At 39.3% G+C, this 24,148-nt stretch overlaps 1 protein-coding gene across 1 annotated transcript in view; it reads left to right on the top strand.

The window, feature by feature from the left end:
* The window catches only part of col4a5 (collagen, type IV, alpha 5 (Alport syndrome)), a 53,355-nt gene that overhangs the window by 23,931 nt on the left and 5,276 nt on the right, over window positions 1-24,148 (top strand). Inside the window, exons 5-42 of the mRNA XM_042512581.2 lie at window positions 239-283; window positions 1,279-1,341; window positions 1,709-1,762; window positions 1,860-1,886; window positions 2,799-2,879; window positions 3,365-3,427; window positions 3,545-3,580; window positions 3,672-3,713; window positions 3,815-3,907; window positions 4,957-5,010; window positions 5,100-5,156; window positions 6,105-6,149; window positions 6,241-6,294; window positions 6,420-6,461; window positions 7,268-7,361; window positions 8,135-8,422; window positions 8,668-8,757; window positions 8,867-8,937; window positions 9,048-9,239; window positions 9,326-9,494; window positions 10,728-10,820; window positions 10,921-11,025; window positions 11,195-11,292; window positions 12,463-12,613; window positions 12,862-12,975; window positions 14,486-14,653; window positions 15,403-15,492; window positions 15,878-16,024; window positions 16,130-16,228; window positions 16,311-16,400; window positions 16,498-16,637; window positions 16,725-16,851; window positions 17,010-17,189; window positions 17,667-17,717; window positions 17,811-17,996; window positions 23,230-23,363; window positions 23,492-23,564; window positions 24,063-24,134. Coding sequence (XP_042368515.1) covers window positions 239-283; window positions 1,279-1,341; window positions 1,709-1,762; window positions 1,860-1,886; window positions 2,799-2,879; window positions 3,365-3,427; window positions 3,545-3,580; window positions 3,672-3,713; window positions 3,815-3,907; window positions 4,957-5,010; window positions 5,100-5,156; window positions 6,105-6,149; window positions 6,241-6,294; window positions 6,420-6,461; window positions 7,268-7,361; window positions 8,135-8,422; window positions 8,668-8,757; window positions 8,867-8,937; window positions 9,048-9,239; window positions 9,326-9,494; window positions 10,728-10,820; window positions 10,921-11,025; window positions 11,195-11,292; window positions 12,463-12,613; window positions 12,862-12,975; window positions 14,486-14,653; window positions 15,403-15,492; window positions 15,878-16,024; window positions 16,130-16,228; window positions 16,311-16,400; window positions 16,498-16,637; window positions 16,725-16,851; window positions 17,010-17,189; window positions 17,667-17,717; window positions 17,811-17,996; window positions 23,230-23,363; window positions 23,492-23,564; window positions 24,063-24,134 — 3,778 coding nt within the window. The remainder of the gene's footprint in view (window positions 1-238; window positions 284-1,278; window positions 1,342-1,708; window positions 1,763-1,859; window positions 1,887-2,798; window positions 2,880-3,364; window positions 3,428-3,544; window positions 3,581-3,671; window positions 3,714-3,814; window positions 3,908-4,956; window positions 5,011-5,099; window positions 5,157-6,104; window positions 6,150-6,240; window positions 6,295-6,419; window positions 6,462-7,267; window positions 7,362-8,134; window positions 8,423-8,667; window positions 8,758-8,866; window positions 8,938-9,047; window positions 9,240-9,325; window positions 9,495-10,727; window positions 10,821-10,920; window positions 11,026-11,194; window positions 11,293-12,462; window positions 12,614-12,861; window positions 12,976-14,485; window positions 14,654-15,402; window positions 15,493-15,877; window positions 16,025-16,129; window positions 16,229-16,310; window positions 16,401-16,497; window positions 16,638-16,724; window positions 16,852-17,009; window positions 17,190-17,666; window positions 17,718-17,810; window positions 17,997-23,229; window positions 23,364-23,491; window positions 23,565-24,062; window positions 24,135-24,148) is intronic.

The raw sequence follows: 24,148 nt of genomic DNA on the forward strand, positions 1-24,148 counted from the left end.
TCCCAGGGTTTAGTAAAAAGAGTTTAATTTCAGTTTTGTTAATTTTCCCTGTATATTCACCAGCATGATCTGAACACTGTAATGCTCCTCTCTGACCAGCAGATGTCCACATCTCACCAAATCTCACACACTCAGTGAGATTATATAATAATTACAAGCTGGATCTTCTGTGTTTGACATATTTTACAGCTTTTCTAATTTAAATTACTGATTTTTTAAATGTTTTTACTTCTAACAGGGGCCAGCTGGATTGCCAGGATTTCCAGGAACGCCAGGACTTCCAGTAAGTTTCCCTTTCATCTTTTTTTCTTTTTACATATATACCTCTTATTATTATTTTTTGCTTAACTTCTCTGTTTATCCATGCTCATGCTGCTACAACACCTGAATTTTCCTCTGGTGATCAATAAAGGTTTATCATCTTATCAAGAAGCAGGCAAGGAAAAAGCATTAGAATATTTTACAGTGAATACAGAAGAACTGCAACTTTAAATACATTTGTATAAAAATGTGCTTTGAAAAAGTAAAACATGGGTCAGTTAAAATCTGAGTAAACATTTTCTAAAGACAATAAATGTAGGGTAAAGAAAAAAATATATTTTATGATGATACAAACAAATTTATTTTCTATAGATGCACTGTGATAATCAATTACACAACCGCCTTCTTCCGCCTTACAAGAGTTAACCAGAAAACCAAACAAAACTCGGATAATTAAACAAAAATGACAACAATAAATTAAAAACAGCTTTGGACACCACAGTGGGTCCAGCACGTATAAATAAAGACTGGTGTTAACATGCAACACTGTGTTGCCTAGCAACATTGACGCGAGAGAGTTACAGCAGTTATCAGGAGTTTGTTTATTGTACTCACATGTCTTGTGCAACACAAAGTTCTCCTCAATCTGCTCCAGGTTCAACTTATTAAATCAGTGATTAATTAAGCTAGATGCAACCTTTGTTTTTTAACTTATTCCGAGTCACAATAATGCTAACACCATTATTTATTATATTGACTTATTATATATATTCTTTTGTTTCATTCATTTGCTCCAGTCTCACAGTTTCAGGACTTTTTATGTCACTTTGGTTTTTCCTCTGTAACGAAAGTGCAATACTTTTTAAAATTACTGATTTTACTTAAAAATACTCAAAAAAGGTGTGAACAAATAAATGACTTTGTTGTAATTTGTGAAGTCCACTCCTGTCATAAACCCTGTTGAAATTATTCAGAAACATGTGTGATGTAACTTCCTGTTTACTTGTGTTTCCTCAGGGTCTACCAGGGCAGGATGGACCTCCAGGCCCGAGAGGAGTGCCAGGATGCAACGGGACAAAGGTATCTGATAAAAAAGGAACAAATGACAAAAGCAAACTGAAAAGACAGAAATTCTGCCAAACAAGAAAAAAAACCCCACTAAAAATCCCAAAGCTTCTGATATATTTTCAAAGCATAGTACTGATATTGAACATTTTAAATGTACAGTAGGTATTTTTTTTTACCTTCTTAGTGATTTTTGCAAGATTGTTTTATTTTTCATGGTGGTAAAACCTCTGTGATGCCATGAAATAAGCATTTATGGACAAAAAAATCTTACCCTCAGGTCCATTTACGAGCTTTTCCAATGCATTTTTCTTTTAAATATATTAGCTATACGTGTGCGTTAAATGCGATGTTGCATTAAGTGTGTTCTTCTGCTCTCCAGGGTGAGAGGGGTTTCCCAGGAAGCTCGGGAATCCCCGGACAGCAGGGACGGCCGGTGAGTTTGCAGCATTCAAGAGAAAGTTTGTGTGTTATCAGACTGTTTAGCAATGTTCTTCTTGAACATTTTCTTCTCCTCTTTTTCTCCTTTTTAGGGTCCACCTGGTCTGCCAGGGCAAAAGGTGAGTGTGTTGTTAGGGTGAGACAACCTTTACCTGTATCACTCTTATAGAGTTTTATATAACCAATTAGAGCTTCAGGAGGTCTTATCAGCCCAGCTAACTAAAAACACTTGTTTGGGTGTTTAGGTTTATTAAACAAGTAGGTAACACTTGATGATTCTTGCAATTTTGGAGATGTATCCACATGGCTGAATGCACTTATTGTGAGTCACTTTGGAGAAAAGTACCAGCTAAATGAAATGAGATGTTAGATAGAGTGAGGTGCAAGCTATTGAAACCAATCCAAGACAGAAAAGAAAAAAAAATTATATCAATAAAAAAATAAATAATCAAGTGCATAAACCCCCCAAAATACATGGACTTAGACATTTGTTTTGTGTTGTCATATTATTATTCTTTTATTTTTTCTCCTTATTTTATTTTTATTTTTGTGTTAATCTTTTGCAGTTTAAATTAAAAAATAAACATACAGCCAAAGTTTAGCTATACTTCTCAATAATTATTTTGTCTGTCCATAGTAATATGAAGTGTTTCAGGCTCAAATTATAAACTTTTCAACAGGTAAAATCTTTGAAATTGTTAATGTGTCAGTGTTTGCTGAAGCAGTCATTATGGTAGAAACACAAAACTCTCACTCTGTTACATCAGCTATTAAGAAGATTTTTATAAAACTGTTTTTTATGAAAAGTTTATGACTTGAAGTCTGTCCTATAATACAAAACAGTTTGATTTCTGTGTTTTTGCCACAAGATGGTGCTGTTTTATTTGATCACAAATCTACAAAACAGTCTGAGAAATAGAGTCTTAATACTTTAGATAACAAGCCTCAAAGTAATAGTGGATGCATGTTCGCCTTTTGTTGGCATGCCGCTGACATTTTGTCTGCTCTGGTTGTGTTTTTCTCCTCTGCAGGGTGACCCAGGTGACATCATTTCCACCAATCGCTTTGGAGACAAAGGAGCAGTGGGATTACCTGGACTGCCAGGCACTCCTGTGAGTTTATGTGTATTTTAACCTTGTGGAAATCATGCTGTGAAGCCTTACTTGTTTTGAACCTATTTTAAATTCTAATAAGATCCCAAAGTTTCCGAAGATAAAAAATATATCAGGCTGTCTTTAGGAGAGTCTTTGGGTTCAATATTTGACACTGGAAACATCTTATAGCTCCAGTTAGGATCAAGTTCAGGTTTTAGAATCTGTTAAAGGGGAAAAAATTATATGGAAACATCTCCAGTTATTATTACCAAACATTTAGTATAAACCATCTCAGTTTTTCAGAATGAACATTAGGCATGAGATCTCTTATACAAACAGTGTAAAAACTAATATGATAATATATGATTTTTTATATCCATAAAAACTCAAACACTCATAATAATACTGTTAAATGCTGGTATATGATTTATTGTCACTGGAAAGTAACCCTGAGAGTCAATTTTAGAAGCTTTGTGTAACATTTTCTCTGTGTGTGTTTACAGGGAGCTCCTGGACCCCCCGGTTCACAGGGTCCACTCGGCCCTCCAGGACCCAGAGGTATTGAGGTAAAGAATGCTGCTGCAGCAAAACATCACATAACTGCTGATTAGTTTTTATTTTAATGAATAGTGGTTAAAGTGAACTATAGTCCAACAATGTTGTTATCTGCGGTTGGTTTCCAGGGTCGCCCAGGTCCTCCAGGTCTGCCTGGACCAAAGGTGAGTTCAAACATTGACCGTTTTTGCTCTACATGAATCCTCTTTGTAATTTCCTGAAACTGAGAGCTTGTTTTCCTGCTTTCTCCAACAGGGAAACATGGGGCTGAACTTCCAAGGACCTAAAGGAGAGAAGGTATTTATTGCGTTACTGGTATCAAAGTTTGATTGTCAACTTCTGATAGTAGTAAGAAGCTTAAAAGTTAACCCATAATCTTATCTGATGTATGAACACAGGGTGAACCCGGTCTGCCAGGGCCTCCTGGTCCTCCCGGGCAGGTGGGAGAACAGAAGAGACCACCTGAGACAGAAATCCAGAGAGGAGACAAGGTAACACTTTGAATACCAGTCTTACATTAAACACATAAGCATTCATTAGTTTGATTCAGTCTTATAAATAAATTCTGTTATTGTGATTTAAAATGACATATACCGCAACAGAATATATCACCTTATCGTCTTCCCCTAATGCCAAAGTTGTTTTCCAACAAAGCTGCAGGTGTCAGTAAAAAATGTTACATTAAATAATTGTAAGGCAACAAAATTGATGTAAATCAGATTTCAACCAAAGTCCAAACTGGCCTGATTTTATTTTGGAAACTGTGAACAAATGAAAATTGTGGGAAATTTTTCCATAAGGCCAAAATAAATGAAAATAAGTAAATAAGCATAACGGTTTTATGATTGCATAAATTTACTGCATCTGTTTTCTTAAGTCCTTAATGAAATGCTGGATGCTGCAACTTTCACCTCAACCACCAGATGGCAGCAGATAATTTCTGCACCTGTCGCTCCATGCTTGACCTCATACAATTGTTACACACTCTGCTACTCTTGTTTACTGTTATTTTTTAATTATTCTTTACTTTTACTTTTATAGGCTAATATAAAATCATGAAGTACAGGAATGAGTTTCACCACTGACTGTACAGTATTGTCTTTTGGAAGTGTTTATTTTCTGATGATGCATTTTAGATCTGGTGCATTGCTGTATTTATGTTTTACTCATGCTGTAGTGTTAAACATTTTATTGCCAGTCCAATACATTATTACTCAAATGATAAATCCTTATCGCTGTGTGTCCAGTGGCTTTTGAGGATGAAAAATGGTTGTTTTTTTACAGAGACTTTGGTGCTTTTCCTGTTGGGATTTGGGCCTTTTAAACCACATATTTTATGCCAAAACAGGATCTTTTCTTAAACCTAACCACACGTTTACTACAGCATTGTTGAAAAAAAAGTTTCAAAGTATCTTTAAGGTTTCTGTGGTTTGCTGAGTCATACAATATGATTGAGTGGCTTATAAGTCTCCTGATTACTTCAGTTATGACACTGGAGAGCGTTTTCAATCGCTCAAATTGTTTGAACTATTCTGTGTAGGGTGATCCAGGACCTCCAGGTCCCGCCGGTGATCCAGGATATCCAGGACCTCCTGTAAGTATCTGTTCCCACCTGTAGACATCATGATGTCAAAAAACAACCTGTACTTCATAACCATTTTATGTGTTTTGTTGTCATTGTAGGGTCCCTCAGGAGGCCAGAAAGGAGAAAAGGGAGAACCAGGAGAAGCAGGCAAACGAGTAAGTACAGTCCATACATAAACAGATAAACAAATGTACTTCTGTAGGCTACTTAGGAGTTGCGTCAACATTATATCTTCCCTAACACTTCCCTACAGCTAAACTTAATGTTAAAGGCCTCAGTTTGCTTAGAGGAACTCGCTGAATCATCTTAAAGCACCTGAAACCTCTTTCCAACATCAGAATTCAGGGGTAGAGGGTTTAATAATCTTCCATAGAAATTTGACTGTCATGCACACTGAATGCAGCAGTTTACCAGGTTTGCAGAGGTCTCAAGCAACTTGCAACCTGTTTGTGCAACTCCTTGGCTTCCTTCAAACAGAGACCATCTGAACTGTGCGCTGTTAATCCCAATATGTGCTGTCGACGGTGTTGAATCTACAATTCTATTTGAGATCCCAAACCCTCCGAAGCTGGAACATTGGGCATTTTCACTAAAATATTGGGTAAATGTTTATAAAAACTGAAACTTTATTGTGAAAATCAGTGGTTTTAGAGGTTTAAACAATCAAAATATTTAAAAATGTTACTGTTTTTCAGAGCAAACCAGCTTTTTTACATTTTTATATAACCAACGTGTTAACAACAGCTACTTGTATACATGTAAAGTAATGGAATTTTTTTACAAGTTATTTAGTTCCAAAATATTCTGGTAAACTAATATTTTTTGACTAAATACTTTCTTAAGAAGGACCCTTTGGCTGTTGGGATCTCCAATAGAATTTAAATGAGTTTCAATGGATTTGAGATACGAATAGCCAAAACACCACAGCCAGTGATTGGTACAGCAGAGTTTAAGAGGTGAAGAGTAACTCTAAAACCTTAAAGTCTTAACATTCATATAGGAAAAGCCTGAGGATAGGCCAAATAGTCCTCAAGTAATATTCGAGTAACAGAACATAAATGTCTGTCTGAACTTCAAACCCTGATAACTGTCTTCTTTTGCAGGGCAAACCAGGCAAAGATGGCGATCCTGGTTCTCCAGGTTTCCCCGTAAGTTCTGTTCTATTATTCACATGTTTTTAGCTTTATTTATAGTACATATATAGTAAATAAAACTTTTTTTTTCTTTGTTCGCCTTCAGGGAATCAAAGGAGACCCAGGCCTGCCAGGTCCTCCAGGCAGGGATGGAGAGAGAGTAAGCTGCTAATGTTTTTTTTCTTTAAATCAGTTTAAAAACTATATTTAACATGTCTTCAGCCAGTGTCATGGATTTTTATTTTCTTTTTTTTAAATAACTTCTTTCTGTATCTCTCTTTTAAGGGAATAAAGGGTGAACGTGGATATCCAGGCCCACCAGGAGTGGTGTGTATTCCATATTTTTCTCATTTACAAAATAATCTTAACTCAAGATCTACTTTTAGTTTTTTTTCTGGAGGTTTCAGCAGGTCAGCAGGGAACGTTTGTTCAGTTTCCTTAAAGATTCTTTCCCATGAAAACTCCATTTTCAAATTCATATTTGGATCAGGGAAAGTGTATGAAGGATGCTGCATGAATAAAGCCCGAGGCAGTTTCAGTAGACGACAATGGCTGTACTGTTAGCCCAACTAATGTGAATATGTGTAACCATACAGTAAAACTCTACTTGAAATTAGTTCTTTTTTAATCAATCAAATCTATTGAAAACACTCCCTATCTAATAATTGCACAGGCTGATTATCTTTCTGACCAGAAGATAGAGACATTTCTGTCTATTTCTTATCATCTTTTATATCTGGTGTTCAGTGTATTACATACTTCTGACCACTTGATGGGGACATTTCTCTCTATTCTGCTTTTCTTTTTACTACCTATTAATGAAAGAAAATATATTATTTAAAGCATTCAGCATGTCCTCTGGTGTGTATGTGTCTAATAATTAACCAAACTCTACTTTGTGTTTAAAAATCTAACCATAAAAGGAGGGGGAAAAAAAGAAATGAAAGAAAGAATATGGTGCATTACATACTAATGACCACTAGGTGGTGACTTCTGCCTCTGTCAGACCTTGATTTAATTTGTTTTTTTTTCTCTATATGATAAAAGTTAATAATGACCATTGATCTTTTTTTTTATTATGTGTTATATGTTAATAATAATTATAATAATTGTATGTCTCATTGCACCACCAGGTGATTGGCAGAGAGACAGGAGGTCAGGTCGGCCCTAAAGGTGAACCCGGTTTCCCCGGATCACCTGGACTCAAAGGGGACAGGGGATCACCAGGTAATCAGACGCACACACACACACACACACACACACACACACACACACACACACAAATTATTGAAATAAATTAATGTATATCAGACTATAGCCAACTAACTAGCAAAACCCGCTAACTAACTAACTAGGTATAATTGCAAAATAACCGACTAGCTTACTAACTAGCGAACAGATCTTGTCGACCATTGTACAATATTATTAATTGAATTCTATAATTCTATTATAACAATGAATTCCTTTCATTTTGGTTCAGTGGTAATACTTTCAGTGCTAATTCTTTGGTACTTTTACCTGTATAAAGATTTGAACGCAGGAATTGTACCTGTAATTAGACTTACAAGTATTTCTAAACTGTAGCATTGCTCCTTTCACTTACTAATTTGTAGATGAAAAATGTTGATGTCTTGTACAAATTACAGCTTGTATGAAATTATGACTGCAGAGCTTAAACAGGAGGTCGATTAATCATTTAGTCAGCCAGCTGAAAAAAGGTTTATTTATTTAGAGATAACAGATATTACAAACAGATTTTTTTAAAATGTATTTCTTCATACTTAGTTTGTTCACATCTTTACATTCTTTAGCTGTTGCTCTCTAAGCTTGTAAGAGACAAAGTCTATTAGCGCGTGGTCACACCTCTGAATTTTTCACTATTTACTATCTTTTAAAAAATATATTGTCAGTTGCAGCTCTAAATTACTGAGTTCAATTAAGGCATTTCAATTGGTTTTAATTTTTCTTTGATATGAAGTTTTCACTGCTGTCCTTTCCAGGTTTTACAGGACCTCCAGGAGCACCAGGACTTCCAGCTATCGGTGGTGGTGGTCAGCCCGGACCTCCAGGTTTTCCAGGAGAGAGAGGTCAGAAGGGAGAAACCGGCGCTCCAGGATTGTCTTTGCCAGGTCCCCCTGGACGTTTGGGGTCTCCCGGTTCCCAGGGTCCTCCAGGTCTCCCAGGACCTCCAGGCTTTTCCACAGCAGGACAAAACTGTGTCTCTGGAGAGCCCGGACGTCCTGGTGTGCAGGGAGAGAGAGGTTACCCAGGAGAGGCGGGTCAGAAAGGTGAGAGATGCTGATATTTGTGTACGTGATGGCTAAATATACCATATAACAGCTTGAGAGAGAAAAGTGCTTAAAAATTCTAATTATTTTTGAAACAACATTTTAAAAATGCAATTGTGATCATTTTAAATATAGTTTTTCCTCATCTTTTCAATTTTTTTCCCTGGATATTTTCCCCTACCTATTATTGTGTGTGCAACTCTACGCTGGAAAACACTGACCTCAGTGATCTGCTGCTGTTTTAGGTGAGAAGGGAGACACCTGTGTGAACTGCTTTGGCAGTACCAGTGGCATCCCAGGACCCCCAGGACCTGCAGGACAGCCCGGATTTCCCGGTAACACCACCTAGCTTCTTACTTTCTACTTTGTGGTCTAGTTATCATTCACAATTAACTGTGTCAATCTATTGTATGGTTTATGTTTTCCTTTTCTTTCCTCCATCAGGTAGTCCTGGTGCCCCAGGTATCAAAGGAGACAGAGGATTCCCAGGAACACCTGGCGCCGTTGGACCCCCTGTGAGTGCTTCTCTCACATCATAGAAAATGTAATTTTAAATAAATAAACCAGGCAAAAATCAATCAGTTCTGACAACAACGCTTTCTTCTTTGCTCTTTTTCCTTTTCAGGGTTCACCCGGTCCTCAAGGTTCTCCAGGATTCCCCGGAGAGAAGGGAGACCCAGGTGAAGCCATCACAGTCAGCGGTGTGAGGGGAGAGAAAGGTGACACTGGCTTCCCTGGACCACCCGGTCTGCCTGGTCTGGATGGTCGACCCGGTCGTGATGGACAGCCTGGATCTCCTGGAGCCAAAGGAGCTCCTGTAGGTGGCTTTCACTCTGATTGTCCATCGTTTAGGTCGATTTATCCATCCTATGATCTGCGTCATAACTAAAATGTGTTTGACAGGGCTCTCTGCTGGTGAAAGGAGAACGTGGTAACCCCGGTGAGCCAGGGTCTCCAGGTATTCCAGGAGACAGGGGTCCTCCAGGAAGCCCTGGCTTCGGACCTCAGGGATCTTCAGGAGAGAAAGGTGTCCAGGGTGTCTCAGGAAGACCTGGAGCTCCCGGCGCACCTGGTAAGAGCTGAATTTTAGGTTACTTTGAAAAGGTATTTATCTTGCATCTTTAAAGGATATATATTCACTACATTTCTTTTAGGCAGAACACTGTCTCTTCTAACGCTGCAAGTCCAGAAAAGTGCAATTTTGGGAGCTCATCAGCTGTCATCTGACATCTGACATCTGATTCAGCTTCTGGGTATACCAGAGTCAAAACTTGTGTTTTTGTGCTCTGGTCATTTTGGCTTATCTCTATAAACAGATATCTACACATGAATGCAGATTTTTATTTTTATTTTTTAAAAGAAGCTTCCAAAACTGCATTTCGGCCAGTGCGTTCCACCTCTCCACACGTACTTTTTACCTGCCGTTCAAATTAATCAATAACTAATCAATTGTTGCATTTTTACCAGCAACTTCTAAACATTTTCTGTCAATCACCAGCAAAATATTTTAGCTCGAAAGGCAAAGTTACAGGATACAATAATACTATGATATCCAAAAACAGACACTATATACCAACTTATTAGTTATAACCTACCATTATAAAAAATCTGGAAGAATCACAAAAGAAATTTGCTGTAAAAATAGAAATGATACAGACTGTAATTTTTCAACTAAATAAATAAGTAATAATAGTTAATAATAGTAAAAAAAATGTTATTTATAGCATCCTTGCCTCCTTGAGGTTCTTTATAACAAATAATCCAAACATTGTACATAATTATATATATCTGTTGGTCTGAATTGGAACAAAAATAATATTTTTAATCACTTACAGTATTTAAAGATAGAGACACTGAAACTCAATATTTTCCATAGATGTTTCAAAATAAAAGCATTCAAGGGAGAGAAGGGTGCGAATTCTGGGCCCTTGAAACAGATGCAGGGAATGTTGTCATGGCAGATGGGGGTAAATCAAAAATAAAGAGGAGGCTTCATGCCCCCCAGAAATTAGCTTTGGTTAAAAAACTGCAGTAAAGAGTCAAAAATGAGGTTCTGATTCTCCTTTTAGACAGCAATCTAAGAATATACGTTTATGCTTCCCATTGCTCCTTTTTGACTCATTTTATAAAAATACCAAAACCCTTTGAAACACTTTTTTATCTGCTCACTGAAGCCATATATTTGTCACAATATATTTTATTATTATGCAGTAATCCTTGTCTTTCCCTTCGCCTTCACTTATTACAAGTGATCCTGTAAAGTCACCTCACTGACCCTTTGCCTGTGCGCTCACTCACCATACAGGTGCTAAAGGTGAACCAGGCCTGACGGTGGCTGAGAAAGGCTTACCAGGACCCAGAGGACTGGATGGAGAGCCAGGATTGCCCGGCTCACCAGGTACGCAATTGTTATTTTACAGTGGAATACGTCTTGTCTTGCAGCGCTCACTCCAGGTAACTCTTAACCAAGGTGTTTGTGTTGTCTGATTGACTGGCAGGTAGTCCAGGTCAGCCTGGACAGAATGGTTTCCCTGGTATACCCGGAGCGAAGGGTGAGCCTGGACTCCCAGGCATCGGACTCCCAGGACCCCCAGGAGCTAAAGGTAAAGACACCAATGACCAATCCTCCCATTCGTCTTTCTCCAAGTCTTCATTTGCATCTTCTTCTTCCCCTGTCCTCTTCCCTTTCAACCTTGATTTGTCTTTCACTTTTTTTACCAACACTTTTTCCTCCTCCTCCCCCTCACTCCTTACTTTTTTTTTCTCCTCAAGGATTCCCAGGTATCCCCGGACAACCAGGAGCTCCTGCAGGACCAGGAAGACCAGGCGTAGATGGACTCCCTGGTCAGCCTGGATTCCCTGGACCCAAGGTAGGCAGTGCTTTATTAATGCCAATAGTAAATCCTCACCCAAAAGTTAAGTTACAAAGAGAATAAACAAAACAAAAAAGCCTAACTTCCTCATTTAAAACCGATCTAAAACTAGGACTACACTCTAATCTTATACAAAAATTACACAGTGGTGGACTGTGGACAACATCTTCCTCAACATATGATTTATACGAAAATGAGCACTAAATATGTATAAACTCACAGTATGTTTATGACAAAAAGGTATATTATGAGTTTATATGTTTTAATTACATTTAATGTAGTTGAGGGAAGTTCCGGGAGTTACATTTTCTAAAAAAAAAAAAGCATCATACAAAAAGCTGAATCTGCCAAACTTTGCTTGGATTTTTTTGGACAATTTTTAAGTATTAAAAGAACCACGTCCTGTTTAAATCAGGATTTACCTGGACAGCTATAAACGTTTCTGCATTTCTAGCTGTTCCGTCTACAGAAAACAAGGTTCTTTTGTGAGGAGTATGGCACTGAAAGTATTTCCTCTGAAATAAGTTAAAATAGAGAATAATGTACACCTAACAAAAATTTTAATGCAACTTTTTTTCTTTCTTTTTTATACAAATGAAATACTTATTTGTGAAAATCTGTTAGTGAGCACTTCTCTTTCTCCAACATAATCCATCCACCTGACAGATGTGGCAAATCAAGATGCTGATTAAACATCATCATTACAGCACACCTGTGCTTTGGGATGGTCAAAGGCCATTGTAAACTGTACAGTTTTATCCTGAAAAAATACATTCATTAGGACTTCACATGCCTAACATTGCAGAAACGTTACAGAAAGACGACCGAAATTGGAGAAAAAATAAAAAAAACCTTTGTTTTGATTTTTGACTTTAACCAGTAAAAAATTGGAACAAAAGCGCGTTTTGCATTTGATTGTTTTTTGTTTGGTTTCATGTAAATGAGCTGAACTAGAATCCTTCCTTCAAATAGAAAATAAGACCTGAAGTGGCTTTGCTGGAAATTTATTTTTGATATCAGATTTTCACTCAGATAAATATTTTTTTTGGAAAGTGTAGTTGTTTTTGGGTAAATGCAGCCCTGTTTTGTGGCTGGGGGTTAATATCTATCACAAGGTACCTTATACACAAACACTAAACAAACTGTTTGCTGCCCTCTGCATGACAGGGTGAGCCTGGCTTTGGCCTTCCTGGTCCCCCAGGTTTACCTGGAGTGCCTGGATCTAAAGGTTTCCCTGGACCAAAGGGAGATCCTGGTTTCCCTGGTGGCCCTGGTACACCTGGACGATCTGGATTTGATGGCGGTCCGGGAGCTAAAGGTAGTCTGCAGCTCTGTTACTGATATGATGTGTTTCATTTTCATTTCATTTGTGTGAGCATGCCAAGCTAAGTGGGATTTAGGGTAAACTTTTTTATGTTAGAAATGGGAAAATTACAGCAGAGTTCTGTAAAATGACCTGTCTGTTTTCATTTCCACGTATCACTCGCTTACAAACGCCACAATCCACCCAAAACTCAATAAAGCCAACAGTACACTGAGCTGACTTTTTCCTTCGCCTCTGCCCAGGTGAACCCGGTATACCTGGTATACCTGGAGCTCGTGGCCCACCTGGATCTGCCACCTCTGGCTCACTGGGGCAACCAGGCTCCCCTGGATCCCCTGGGCCAATGGGACCACCAGGTGAGATACATAATGCTGCATTTTCCTGCCTAAGCTTTTCTTAGCTTTTTAATTGTGTCAATTTGAACCAAGATGTGTTTCCTTTTCATTTTGTACTGTATTTGTGCATGTTTTTACATGTTTATAATATTGAACTATTTACCAGTTTGTTTGAAAGTCCCGCAGGACTTTGCATGACCACCCACTTGTCCATGATTGAGCTTGTTCAGGTGTCTGGATGTCATTTTGGTACATGGGTTTAGCCTATACATTGCACATTTTCCATGTGAGCACAACAGAGCACCAGACTTAGTGTCTACGGTTTGTCCGATTGATTTGAACATCACCCTTTTTGGTGTATTGGTGATCAAGGTGAATGAATTTGTGTGTATCATGGTTACCACACTACTGGATGGCAACCTTACCTTGATCTGGGGAACTTGACCTCACATCTTCATCTTGTCTTTGCTTTTGTTTGAGTGCCACCTCTTTGTTTTTAAGATGCCACCGAAAGTGTCACAGCTCTCTCACCCTTTCCTGGCTGCATCACCATCCCTGCATTTTTTGTTTGTACAGCCTCTTTGTCTTAGAGCAACACACATCAAGCCTCAAGCCTCTTAACATCACACTTCTTCGCGAGCACCAATCGTAAACTAACTTCACGGAGTCTCCCTTCACCAGTATTCGCGTCAGCCTCCTCACTTTAACCTCACACCAGTCTTTTTTCGAATGCGCACAGAACCCTCAAACTAACACTCATCCAGCAACATTTTAAATACTCTGAGCATGCATTGGTTGTTGCATATTCAGAGTGTTTGAAAGGCGGCTTCATGTAGACGTTTTAATGCATTTAATGCATTATATACTGTGTTCTCTTCATCTCATCTTCGGCTTAACCCAACGCTCCGTCCTCTGCGCTTTGAAACACGCCCCTCCCTTACCTGCGACCCTCTGATGCCAAGGCGAGAAAGGTATTGTAACCCAATGCTGGTGCTGGTTGATGGCCAGTCAGTGGTGACACATTTTACATGTCAATGTATAATTCATTTTATACTGTATCTTTACCTCCTACTGCGTCCACATTCTCCTCCTTCTCTTCTTCAGACTTTTTTGACACATAATTGGGACTATAGCGAGGATTAATTTGTTTGTTTACATTTTGCTCTTACCACTACAGCTGGGTAGATGGATGACGCATACTAATGACGTTTTGTTCTTGCGTATTTATGATGACGGACTTACGTTGTAGCCTGTAATTGAGTAGGTGTTGTCATTGTGCAGTCGGCATACATCAGACTTGATGTCATGTTGCACAGTGTAGCTTGCACTAAACTTCTACAATCTCACAGTGTGCAGGAGGCTTTGGTTGGACTTTACATCCAATGTTGTTGTAGCATTATCACCTAGACAATAAAGCTCAGACAGCATTCTGTAAAAAAAAAAATGAATTTGTCTTCAAATCATTTACAGGAATTCTGCATTCAAATGTATTTCCTGTGCCCAAACACTAAGATCTTTATCATCTATACAGGATTCCCTGGATCAAACGGAGAGAAGGGCGACCCCGGCCCTCCAGGTCTTGATATCCCAGGTCTGCCAGGTGATAGAGGAACCCCAGGTTTCCCAGGTTCCCCAGGACCAGTCGGAACCCCAGGACCTCCTGGAGGACCTGGACGGGACGGCCTGCCTGGACTGCCAGGTAAAATATAACCTTAATAATGCATGAGGGCTCCCAAAAGACTACCACAAGGTTTTCCTTGTCTTATGATTTTGCCCACGTTGTATTTATTAGCCACAGAAGAGCTCCCAAAACCTCATAAGAGCTGTAGTTAGATTAGATTAGATTAGATTAGATTAGAAAGCTTTATTAATCCCCATTGGGGAAACTCATTTGCCACCAGGAACAAATTTTATACAAGAGATGATGTACACAGTACATTAGCAGAACACAACAAATACAAATGCACAATACAACAAATAAATAACACAATAAAAAGCCCTTAGAGACGTAATTATAGTCACCACAAGATCACAACTAAAAGTGTGCATTAAAAATCTGAAAGCTGCTGGAACAACAGACCTTCTGAGGCGTTCAGGAGAACACTGAGGCATCCTGAGTCGCTCACTGAACGAGCTTCTGAGTTCATTAAAAAGCCACTGTAATGGATGGCTGTTTTTAGTTTGAAATTTTACAGTCAGATGAGGTCACAATGTTAGAAACATATTCAGCCAAGAACGTCAACACAATTTGTCATTATGGTTAGCTGTTTGGCTACTAAGAAGATTAGTAAAGGTTAACTAGCAGTTCAAGTGCTGAATTTACTGACTGACTGCTGAAATACCGTCTTGCTATAGTTATGTGAATGATTCACTATGTAACTGAATATTTAATTCATTTATTGTTCAGTAACTTCTCTCTGCACCTCTCTAACGTCTGATCGGCTGCAGGTCAGAAAGGAGACATGGGTCCTATGGGACCTCCAGGACCTTCTGGAGGACCAGGAGGTCCAGGAGGGCCTGGCGCTTCTGGACTTAAAGGTATTTACTTCTTTTTCATACAGCCCTAAAAGAGGTGTATTACACACTATATATTCCATGTTATGTCCCCACCATTTATTATTATTTAATACAAGAAAACAGTGTGGGAAGGAACACATGCTTACACAAGTTCAAGAGATTTTTTAATATTTGTAAACACTGGTTAAGGGTTTGTAGTCCATGAGAAAGCACATAAAAACATGTACCTTTTAAAGTAACAATTCATATTTTCATATAAGTAAATGTATGTTTTGTTACTTTCGTTGTTAATGTAACAAAAAAAAAAACCCTCAACAGCATCCTGGAAACATTTTTAGAGATGATATGGACACAAAGACTGATGATAAATGTTTAACTTCTCTCATTCTCCTGTTCTCCTCTCCAGGTGAACCTGGATTCCCGGGCAGAGATGGAGCACCTGGCGGTCCTGGTGGTAAAGGAGAGAGAGGAGACCCTGGTGTCCAGGGACCGCCGGGAGCCAGCCAGCCACCTATGGTCACAAAGGGAGCCGCAGGAGATCCCGGACTACCAGGTACAGCAGCATTCACTGCACACAAAATATATTTTATTGCAAAAATATGTAAACATATTATAGTCACTGTGTTATTAAATTTATTTGCATGTGTGTATTCTACAGGTACACCAGGTCTTCCAGGTCAGAAAGGTATTCCTGGTCTCACCGGTGACCCTGGACTGCCAGGAGCAGATGGACGCCCTGGACTCCCCGGACCATCAGGTATGGGTTTACACACAACGACGCATACATAAATGCAGACATGTAAATGGATTTCTAACATGCTGTTTACATCATGCTGCAGGTCTTAAAGGAGAGCCTGGTATCCCAGGAGGCCCAGGTAGTCCTGGAAGTCCAGGATTAAAGGGTGGCATGGGAGAAATGGGTTTCCCAGGTGGGTTTGGTGACTTACTAAAAGATGTTTCCAAATTTCCTCCAACACCTGGTGCCTGTGTCATAAATGCTGATGTCACTCTTCGATGATGTCACAGGACCATCAGGGCAAAAGGGTCTACCAGGTCAGTCAGGTAGGCCTGGATCCCCCGGACAGCCAGGAGGACCCGGTTTCCCTGGAGCCAAAGGTGAACCAGGCACTGCTGGAGTTGGACCACCCGGACAAACTGGACCCAAGGTACAGGAATCCACCACTGAAATTTCTTACTTCTGAAAATCTTGTAAATTTCGGTTCACACCTGACTTTCTTTTGTGTCTCTCACAGGGTGAACCAGGCCAACCAGGGTTCCCAGGAAGTCCAGGACTTAAAGGAAGTCCAGGATCACCCGGTCTCCCAGGTTTACCAGGAGGACCAGGATCTAAAGGCGACCCTGGACTCCCAGGATTCCAAGGTACGTTTGACCACAGCAGGTTTAGAAACCTACGTCACAAGCAGGTGACGTAGGTAAAGCACAGACTGTATGATGTTATCGACTTAAAATATTAAAATACTCTGCAATAGTGCTGATTCCCTTTTTTTTTTAATGACTGATGTATTGTTTCCTGTCAGGTCCTCCCGGTGTCCCTGGTCCCAAGGGTCTTGATGGTGGGCCCGGTGCCCCAGGTCTCACTGGAGCTCCTGGCAGACCAGGAGAGTCTGGCAAGCCAGGAGGACCAGGATTGCCAGGAGAGAAGGGTCAGGCAGGAAGGGACGGGATCCCAGGACCTGCTGGAGTCAAAGGAGAGCCAGGTAAGATGCTGGCCAACATTACTGGAAGGAAGTTCTTACGTTTGAATTTAAAAATGGCATTAAGTATATTAGCATTACCACGGTCATAGACAAACAAAACAAAACCGGCAAAATTATCCTTAACCCTCAGTATGGTTTGGTTTTTTGAAAAATTTTTCTTAAACTTGATGCCGAGTGGCATTAAAAAGTCTTAAAAGTATTAAGTCTAACTTGCCTTAAACTGAAGGGACCCTGGTTTACCCTCCCGTATGTTTCTCCATTTTCTACGTTCTGTCTCTCAAATCATGTATGCCGTCTAGCTGATGTTCAGATAGAGTATGTTATTTCCAAAAAAACACAGGGCAAGTGAGGCAAGAAAAAAACTCAATAATGGGTCCTGGAAATGTCATGGAAAAGTTCTAGATGAAAATGTGTGGAAATCAAGGTATATTTAGTTTTGTTTCAATTTTATTCACATCTTATTCATTTCTTCTCCAGGGCTTCCTGGTTACGGTGGTCCCGGTCCCTCTGGGCTTCCAGGGTTGCCAGGTGAGTATATATATGTGTGTATATATATATATACATATATATGTATATATATATTAATTTTAATTTCTATATTACCTCTCACTATGTGTTAAGGTGCAAAGGGAGACCCAGGTCTTCCCGGCCCATCTGGCAGTCCCGGTTTCCCCGGCACCAAAGGAGAGGCTGGTTTCCCTGGTAGCCCAGGTCAACCAGGTTCCCCTGGACCTCCTGGGCCTGTAGGACTGGCTCTGCAGGGCCCCAAAGGACTCCAAGGACCTCCAGGACCACCTGGAAGAGCAGGTAAAGCACTTGGATGCATTATTTGTCACCACATGTGCTGCCAGAAGTTGCTGCCTGGTTTTCTGATAAAAATATGACGGTCTTAGATTGAGTGGTGAACGCTGTGAATCAGGACCACCAGTAAGGATAAAGAACCTGGTGGTACTTTGTATGTTTTAACTCATCAAATACAGATCATGGTTACTTGACATTACTGCAGCTAGCCCTTGTCTGGGACTCTCTTACTATGAAAGTGAAAAGGCTGTTGATTTTAACCCTTAGAAGCTGGGTTGGTTTCTTCCAAAAACGTGAGAAGAAAGCAATGAGCAATGAAAGAAGAAATGACCCAAAAATGAGCAAGACACTAGAAAAAATACAAGAAAATTACCATAACATTTGTTTTTAAAAAAAAAAAGCAAAGACAAATAAAAACCTCAAGAACCTTAAACAAACAAATAAACAATCAAAGCAAACACAATTTAATAAATGTGTTTAAAGCCCTGGGAAGGATAATTTGGTCTTTTCAAAGGACCCTCAAATGTCAGTTGTTGGACTTGGGTTTTTAGACCAGATCTTGCCAACGCTACCAAGCACTTAAACGTCACTTAAAAGGAAAGTGATCTTATTATGATTGGTTACCTATTGCAACAAAGTTTAAATTCCAGGAAGCTGTTCTTTAGTATGTGCATTAATGAGCTGAAATATGCTACCTCATGGGGAAGAAATAAAAATACAGAAAAACAGTATTCTTCGGAAAATGCAGCTTGTAGTTGATTGTCTAAAACATACAAACCACCAGCATAATCTTGTAGGTGAAGTCCTGAATTTACAGTACAAAAGATTATAGATACAAGCAGAAAAAAAGGAGTTGAGTTCATTCAGCTCACCCAACCAGCGAAACCCAGACAGCAAATGGCAGACGCACGCACTTTAAATGTGAATGCTTTTCTCTCCATGCCAGCTGATTTGCATGGGACATTGTTGCACCTGAGCCACATCACTGTCTGAGCACCACCTGTCCAGTCATTATCAACAACACTGAGCACGGATGTTAAAATGTCTTTTCGCCAGGAAATGTCGGGGTGCTCGTCACGCACCAATCACTGTTTGTCACCGGGGTTTGACCCCAAAAAGAGCATGTGTTTATGGCACTCTGTTGTCTCAACATCATCCATTATTTTGTGTGTTTTATCCACCAATTCATCCGTCCTCATGTCCTCCTCACCCCCTTGCCCTCCTCTCCTGATCCCACAATGGGGGAAGCTGTAATCTGTCCATCTCTCCACAGCGCTGGTGTACTGTATGTGTGTGTGTGTATGCTTGTAACTGGTGTGTTTCAAGTGTTTGTGGTCATCTTAAATCGTTTTGGAAGAAATGTTGGTGAGAAACAGTAGAGCCGAGACAGACTCAACAAAAATCTCAACTGGCATGTAAAAGAATAGATTCCCAGTTTTTTTTTCATTGACTGAATGGGATCCATTGACAGTTTTGTTCATTATAAGTAAAATTCCCCAAATACCTGGTTTAAAATATTTTGTATTTCCCTAAAACCTTACAAATTAATAATGAAAAGATAAGTACAATTGACTTAGTTGATATTATTATGACTTTAACACTGTTAAAAAGTAAGAAAAACACAAATAAAATTTAAAAAAAAATACAGAAATCCCTCATGAAGCTAAAAACTTTGCTTGAAATAACAAAAAAACCTGCTCATTTTAAACAGATATTTGAGAAAATAAACTTTCAGGTTCTTTTAAAAACAACTCAAATTATTAGGGGTAATTACATTTGCACTGATATGGCTAGTCAAGGTATCAGATTTTTCTCAAACTCTGTAATTATCACCAAAAACACTTAGAATCTAGTTGAGATTTTTTGGGTTTGCTTTTTGCTCTGCTGTCCTGTGTCCTGTCCCACCAATCATCATCATCTGCATGGACACTGTTTGTTCCAACACAAACATACACTTTGGGAACAAGCCTAACACAGTGCTGGAAAGGGTGGACAACCCTGACGCACCCTCCCCCCCTGAGGGAGAAAATGCACACAGAATGGCATCTACTGCAATGGCTTTGAGTGAAAGGGATATTTACATTAAGTCTTCATGTAATTTTGCCTCCTGTGAAAACATACATTTGGAATAATAAGCCTGTTTTCAGCTTTGTGACAAAGCAATGTCCCCCGATCTAATGTTTTTTTTTTTAATTGGTTAATTAAACTTAAGTAGTTGAAGGCATTTCTCAACCTCATGAGTGAAAATGTCATTCTTCAGTCTGTCTGAAATATCCCCAATCACCAAATTTGGAATTGGTTAAATTGCAATAGATTATGGTACTATTTTACATTTTTAATATGTCTATAAATTTACATCACTAAAACTTTTGCAGTGTTCATGTTAAACAGAAAAACTAAATTTAAATATACATGGAAATATACACAAAATTGTAACATGTTTAGTATTCTTTAAACTGAGTTTTTATTTTATTATATTAAAAATACATTTTTTTTATGCTTGAATAAGAAGATTTCTACCATGACACAATTGTTAGAGCCTGTAAAATATTCATTTAGAAAAGAATGATATGTTTCAAAATTAAAACTGAAAACTATGTAAACTTTACATAGTAGTGTCTTTTTTAAAAGTAAATGTCATCACTGACCACTCACCAGCACTGTGTAAGGCTACTAAAAACAATCTAGTGTTTTTTTGGATGTCAGGGTGACAAAATGAAGCTATGACATTTTACCCCTTGTGTTTCCTGTGGCTTGGCCCCACCCACTGTGGTGTGGCCCCGCCTCCTCATGTGATGACACGTGCATCCGGCCGCCGCAGGTCCAGCAGGTCAGATTAACGGCGTCCAGGCGTCTACTGCACGTTCTTCACAGTAACACTCCACTCTCTGATCTAAAGGGAACAAATGTCTTCTGGGAAATCTGCATTTTCTCTTTTCTGACCTCTACTTCACTTCTTCTAATGACTGTTTTTCTCTCACTTTCTACGCACACTGAAGGTAGTTTAATGCACCTTTAACAAGTAAGCACCCTTTTAAAAATAAATTGTTTCATAATAGATAAATAAATAAATAGATAATGCACAATATTAGTTTTCTGGCACAGTTAGCATGTAAGTTGGATCACATGTACACAGGTACTAAAATGCAGATCTAACATGCAGAATGTGTTATGCATAGTGTCATACACTTTGAGCACAAAATCACACCATAATTAAACTAACTCACTTAAAACATTAAATCATTGTGTTTAGTGTGTGTCACATGTACTGTAACTCTAGCTCTGTTGGATTTTACTGAAAGTTTGTTTGTACAGAAAAATTTAAACATCCTAATGTCAAGGTTTTTGTTATAGAAACCTGCTGCAGCTTCCAAATCCTACATGTCCCCTCATTCACTGTTAAAAGTCTCCTTTGGGGGTCACATGGTAGAAAAACAAGAAGCTACAGCCACACTGGCATTCGATACGACACGATGACACGACACAACACAACACGACACGGCACGGCACGATACGATACGATACGATACGATACGATACGATACGATACGATACGATACGGTACGATACGGTACGATACGATACGATACGATATACTGTATTGTCCCCTTGGGGAAATTTGTCTTGCTGCACACATTTCTCTGCCTCCGCATGTAAAAGAAAAAGCACGTATCAAGGCAAACCAGAAAACCACATTGCACCGACTCTCTGAGGCTATCGTGCTAAATGCTACATGCTAACAGTGATAATGTTAATATACTGACGATAATCAGGTGTAATATTGACCATGTTTATCATGTAAGTTTAGTGCTTTAGCAAGTTAATATGAGATAACTAGCACTACACAAAGTACAGCTGAGTAATTTTTCACATTTACAAATACATTTATTTTTCTACCAAGTGACCCCCGGTGGGGACTCATACATTTCAAAACATCAGCAGTGAGCTTGGAGCCCTGTTGGATGCTTTCTTTAATCTTCTCACATGAATTAATGTAATTTTTTACTCAAACAAGATTAACAGAGTAACTACAGCTGCACAGAGTCAGTTTTGGTTCTGACATAACAGCTCCTCACATTTAATTCATGGAAATATTTGAGCCAGGCTTTTAAGTTAAAACCTCCTAAATACTTGAAGACGAAATATCTTGTTTAGTCTGACTGATGCTTGCTTCTGTCTAAACCTCCTCTTCTTTTTTTGCCCTGTGCCGTCAACCCGGCTGCACTTTACCTGGGAATTCTGGGAACCCTAGGTCCTCCAGGTTAGACTCCAGTGGTTTCATGGTTTTAAATGAGATTTGTGGTTTCAGGATCTGCATTATAATGTGATCTGTTATACTTGGGAACAGAGAGTGTGTGTGCGACTGTTTTACCCTTTCTTTACCCCACAGGACAGAACGGACACTCAGGACAGCCCACTCAGGACACCCAAACACTCACATAAAAGAAAACATATACACTCCAGATTGTGTCCCTGATGAATTTCACTGTGATTTTTGAGAGAACAAAATGTGTTAATTTCTTCCTCTGTCAATTTTGACAGACAAAAAGTTTCTCCGAGGTAAAGCTGCTCTGTAGGAAATAAATGATCTCGGTGGTGGATCTAAAGCTGGTTTGCAAACTGACAGCATCGAGATGCAAAGATTGATTGAACTTCAGCTCTGCCTCTGAGAAATTTCACCTTCATCTTCCCAAGCTGTTCACCATCTTTATGGTATAATATCAGAAAAGATATTTAGGTTTTCTCAGGCAGTTATGTAAAATGTGGGATGAGTGCTTTGTTTCTGAGCTGTGGTTTTTGTAATTGAAATGCAAGTTGACGTCTGATATATCCCTATGTGTGTTGTGCTGTGTAAGCATTTTAACACATTATAGCAAGTGCAGGTGATTTGTACGAATTTCGTATTTTTTTCATATTTTGTAATTTGTTTATTTGACGAGTTTGTCGTCAGTGGCTGTATTGTAAGAAAAAAAAACAAGCGTGGGTCAGTTCAGTTTCCATTTATACAATTTAAGCGATGATACGTAAGTACATGTTTCACCATATCTGTCTCAGTTAATCTAAATTTAGACAAGACAACACAATTTTTTAAATAGAATTTTTTAATAGTAGAAAAATCAACAAAGCCCTGCTTTCGGAAACTGATCTCAACTACATTGACAATATGATGAGAAGAAACTTGCTTTATTTCTCTATCATTCTTCACCTGACCGTTGATGTTTGGTGTTTGCGTATGAAGGTGCACCCGGACCAGAGGGTCCCCGTGGGCCCGCAGGAAGCGGCGGCATTAAGGGAGAGAAAGGTATTCCCGGCGCTCCCGGCCAGCCAGGCTTCCCCGGACAGAAGGGAGAGGGTGGCACTCCTGGATACTCTGTAAGATTATTCTGTTAAATCTGCTAAATTTGTTCTTTTTAACTTGAAGCATCTGAGGGAAGCAAAGTTTTAACTTTTTGGTGGATGGTCAAAGGGACTGAGCTTTAACTGGACCTCTTTCTCACCAGGGTCCCTCTGGCCTTCCCGGTGCTCCTGGTCTGAAAGGAGATATCGGTCTGCCTGGTGTTCCTGGATTCCCTGGTAAGTCCCCAAAAGTAGGTGGGTTTCCATTAACCCTCAAATTGCGCAAATTGAAATTGCTAATATAAAGTATGGCTAATGGAAACGTCTGAAAAAGCCATGTTTTGCAAGGAAAGATCTTTTTTTGGTTTTATTTGTCACATGGTGCTATGGCTACGCGGTTGTCGGCTGGCTCCCTCGGGCATGATGCAGCAGGCGCTACAAGAGGTGTTATTGCATTTCGCAAGTTAAGTGGATCATCCGGATCTACATCGCCATGCTACTTAGAATCGTATCAGGAGAGGAGAAGTCTCATAATAGCTCAGTGGGAACATAGTCACCTCGCATCTGTGTTTTATTGACAAAAATATCTTAATAGCCTAAATGTTGCGCAAATCTGTAATGGAAACCTGCCTACTGTAATTGACTTTTGCTTCTCCTTCCTACTATCCAGAACTGTAACCTAATCTTGTAAATTTAAGCAAAGCCCAAACATTTCTATCATTGTGTTTTTGCCAGGACCAAAGGGAGACCCAGGACTTCCCGGTGGCAGTGGCCTTCCTGGTGACCCTGGAGACATCGGACCTGCTGGTGGGTGAACACAT

Source organism: Plectropomus leopardus, chromosome 23, assembly GCF_026936395.1.
Source record: "Plectropomus leopardus strain MGB_pleo_1.0 chromosome 23, ASM2693639v1, whole genome shotgun sequence".
NCBI lineage: Eukaryota > Metazoa > Chordata > Actinopteri > Perciformes > Serranidae > Plectropomus > Plectropomus leopardus.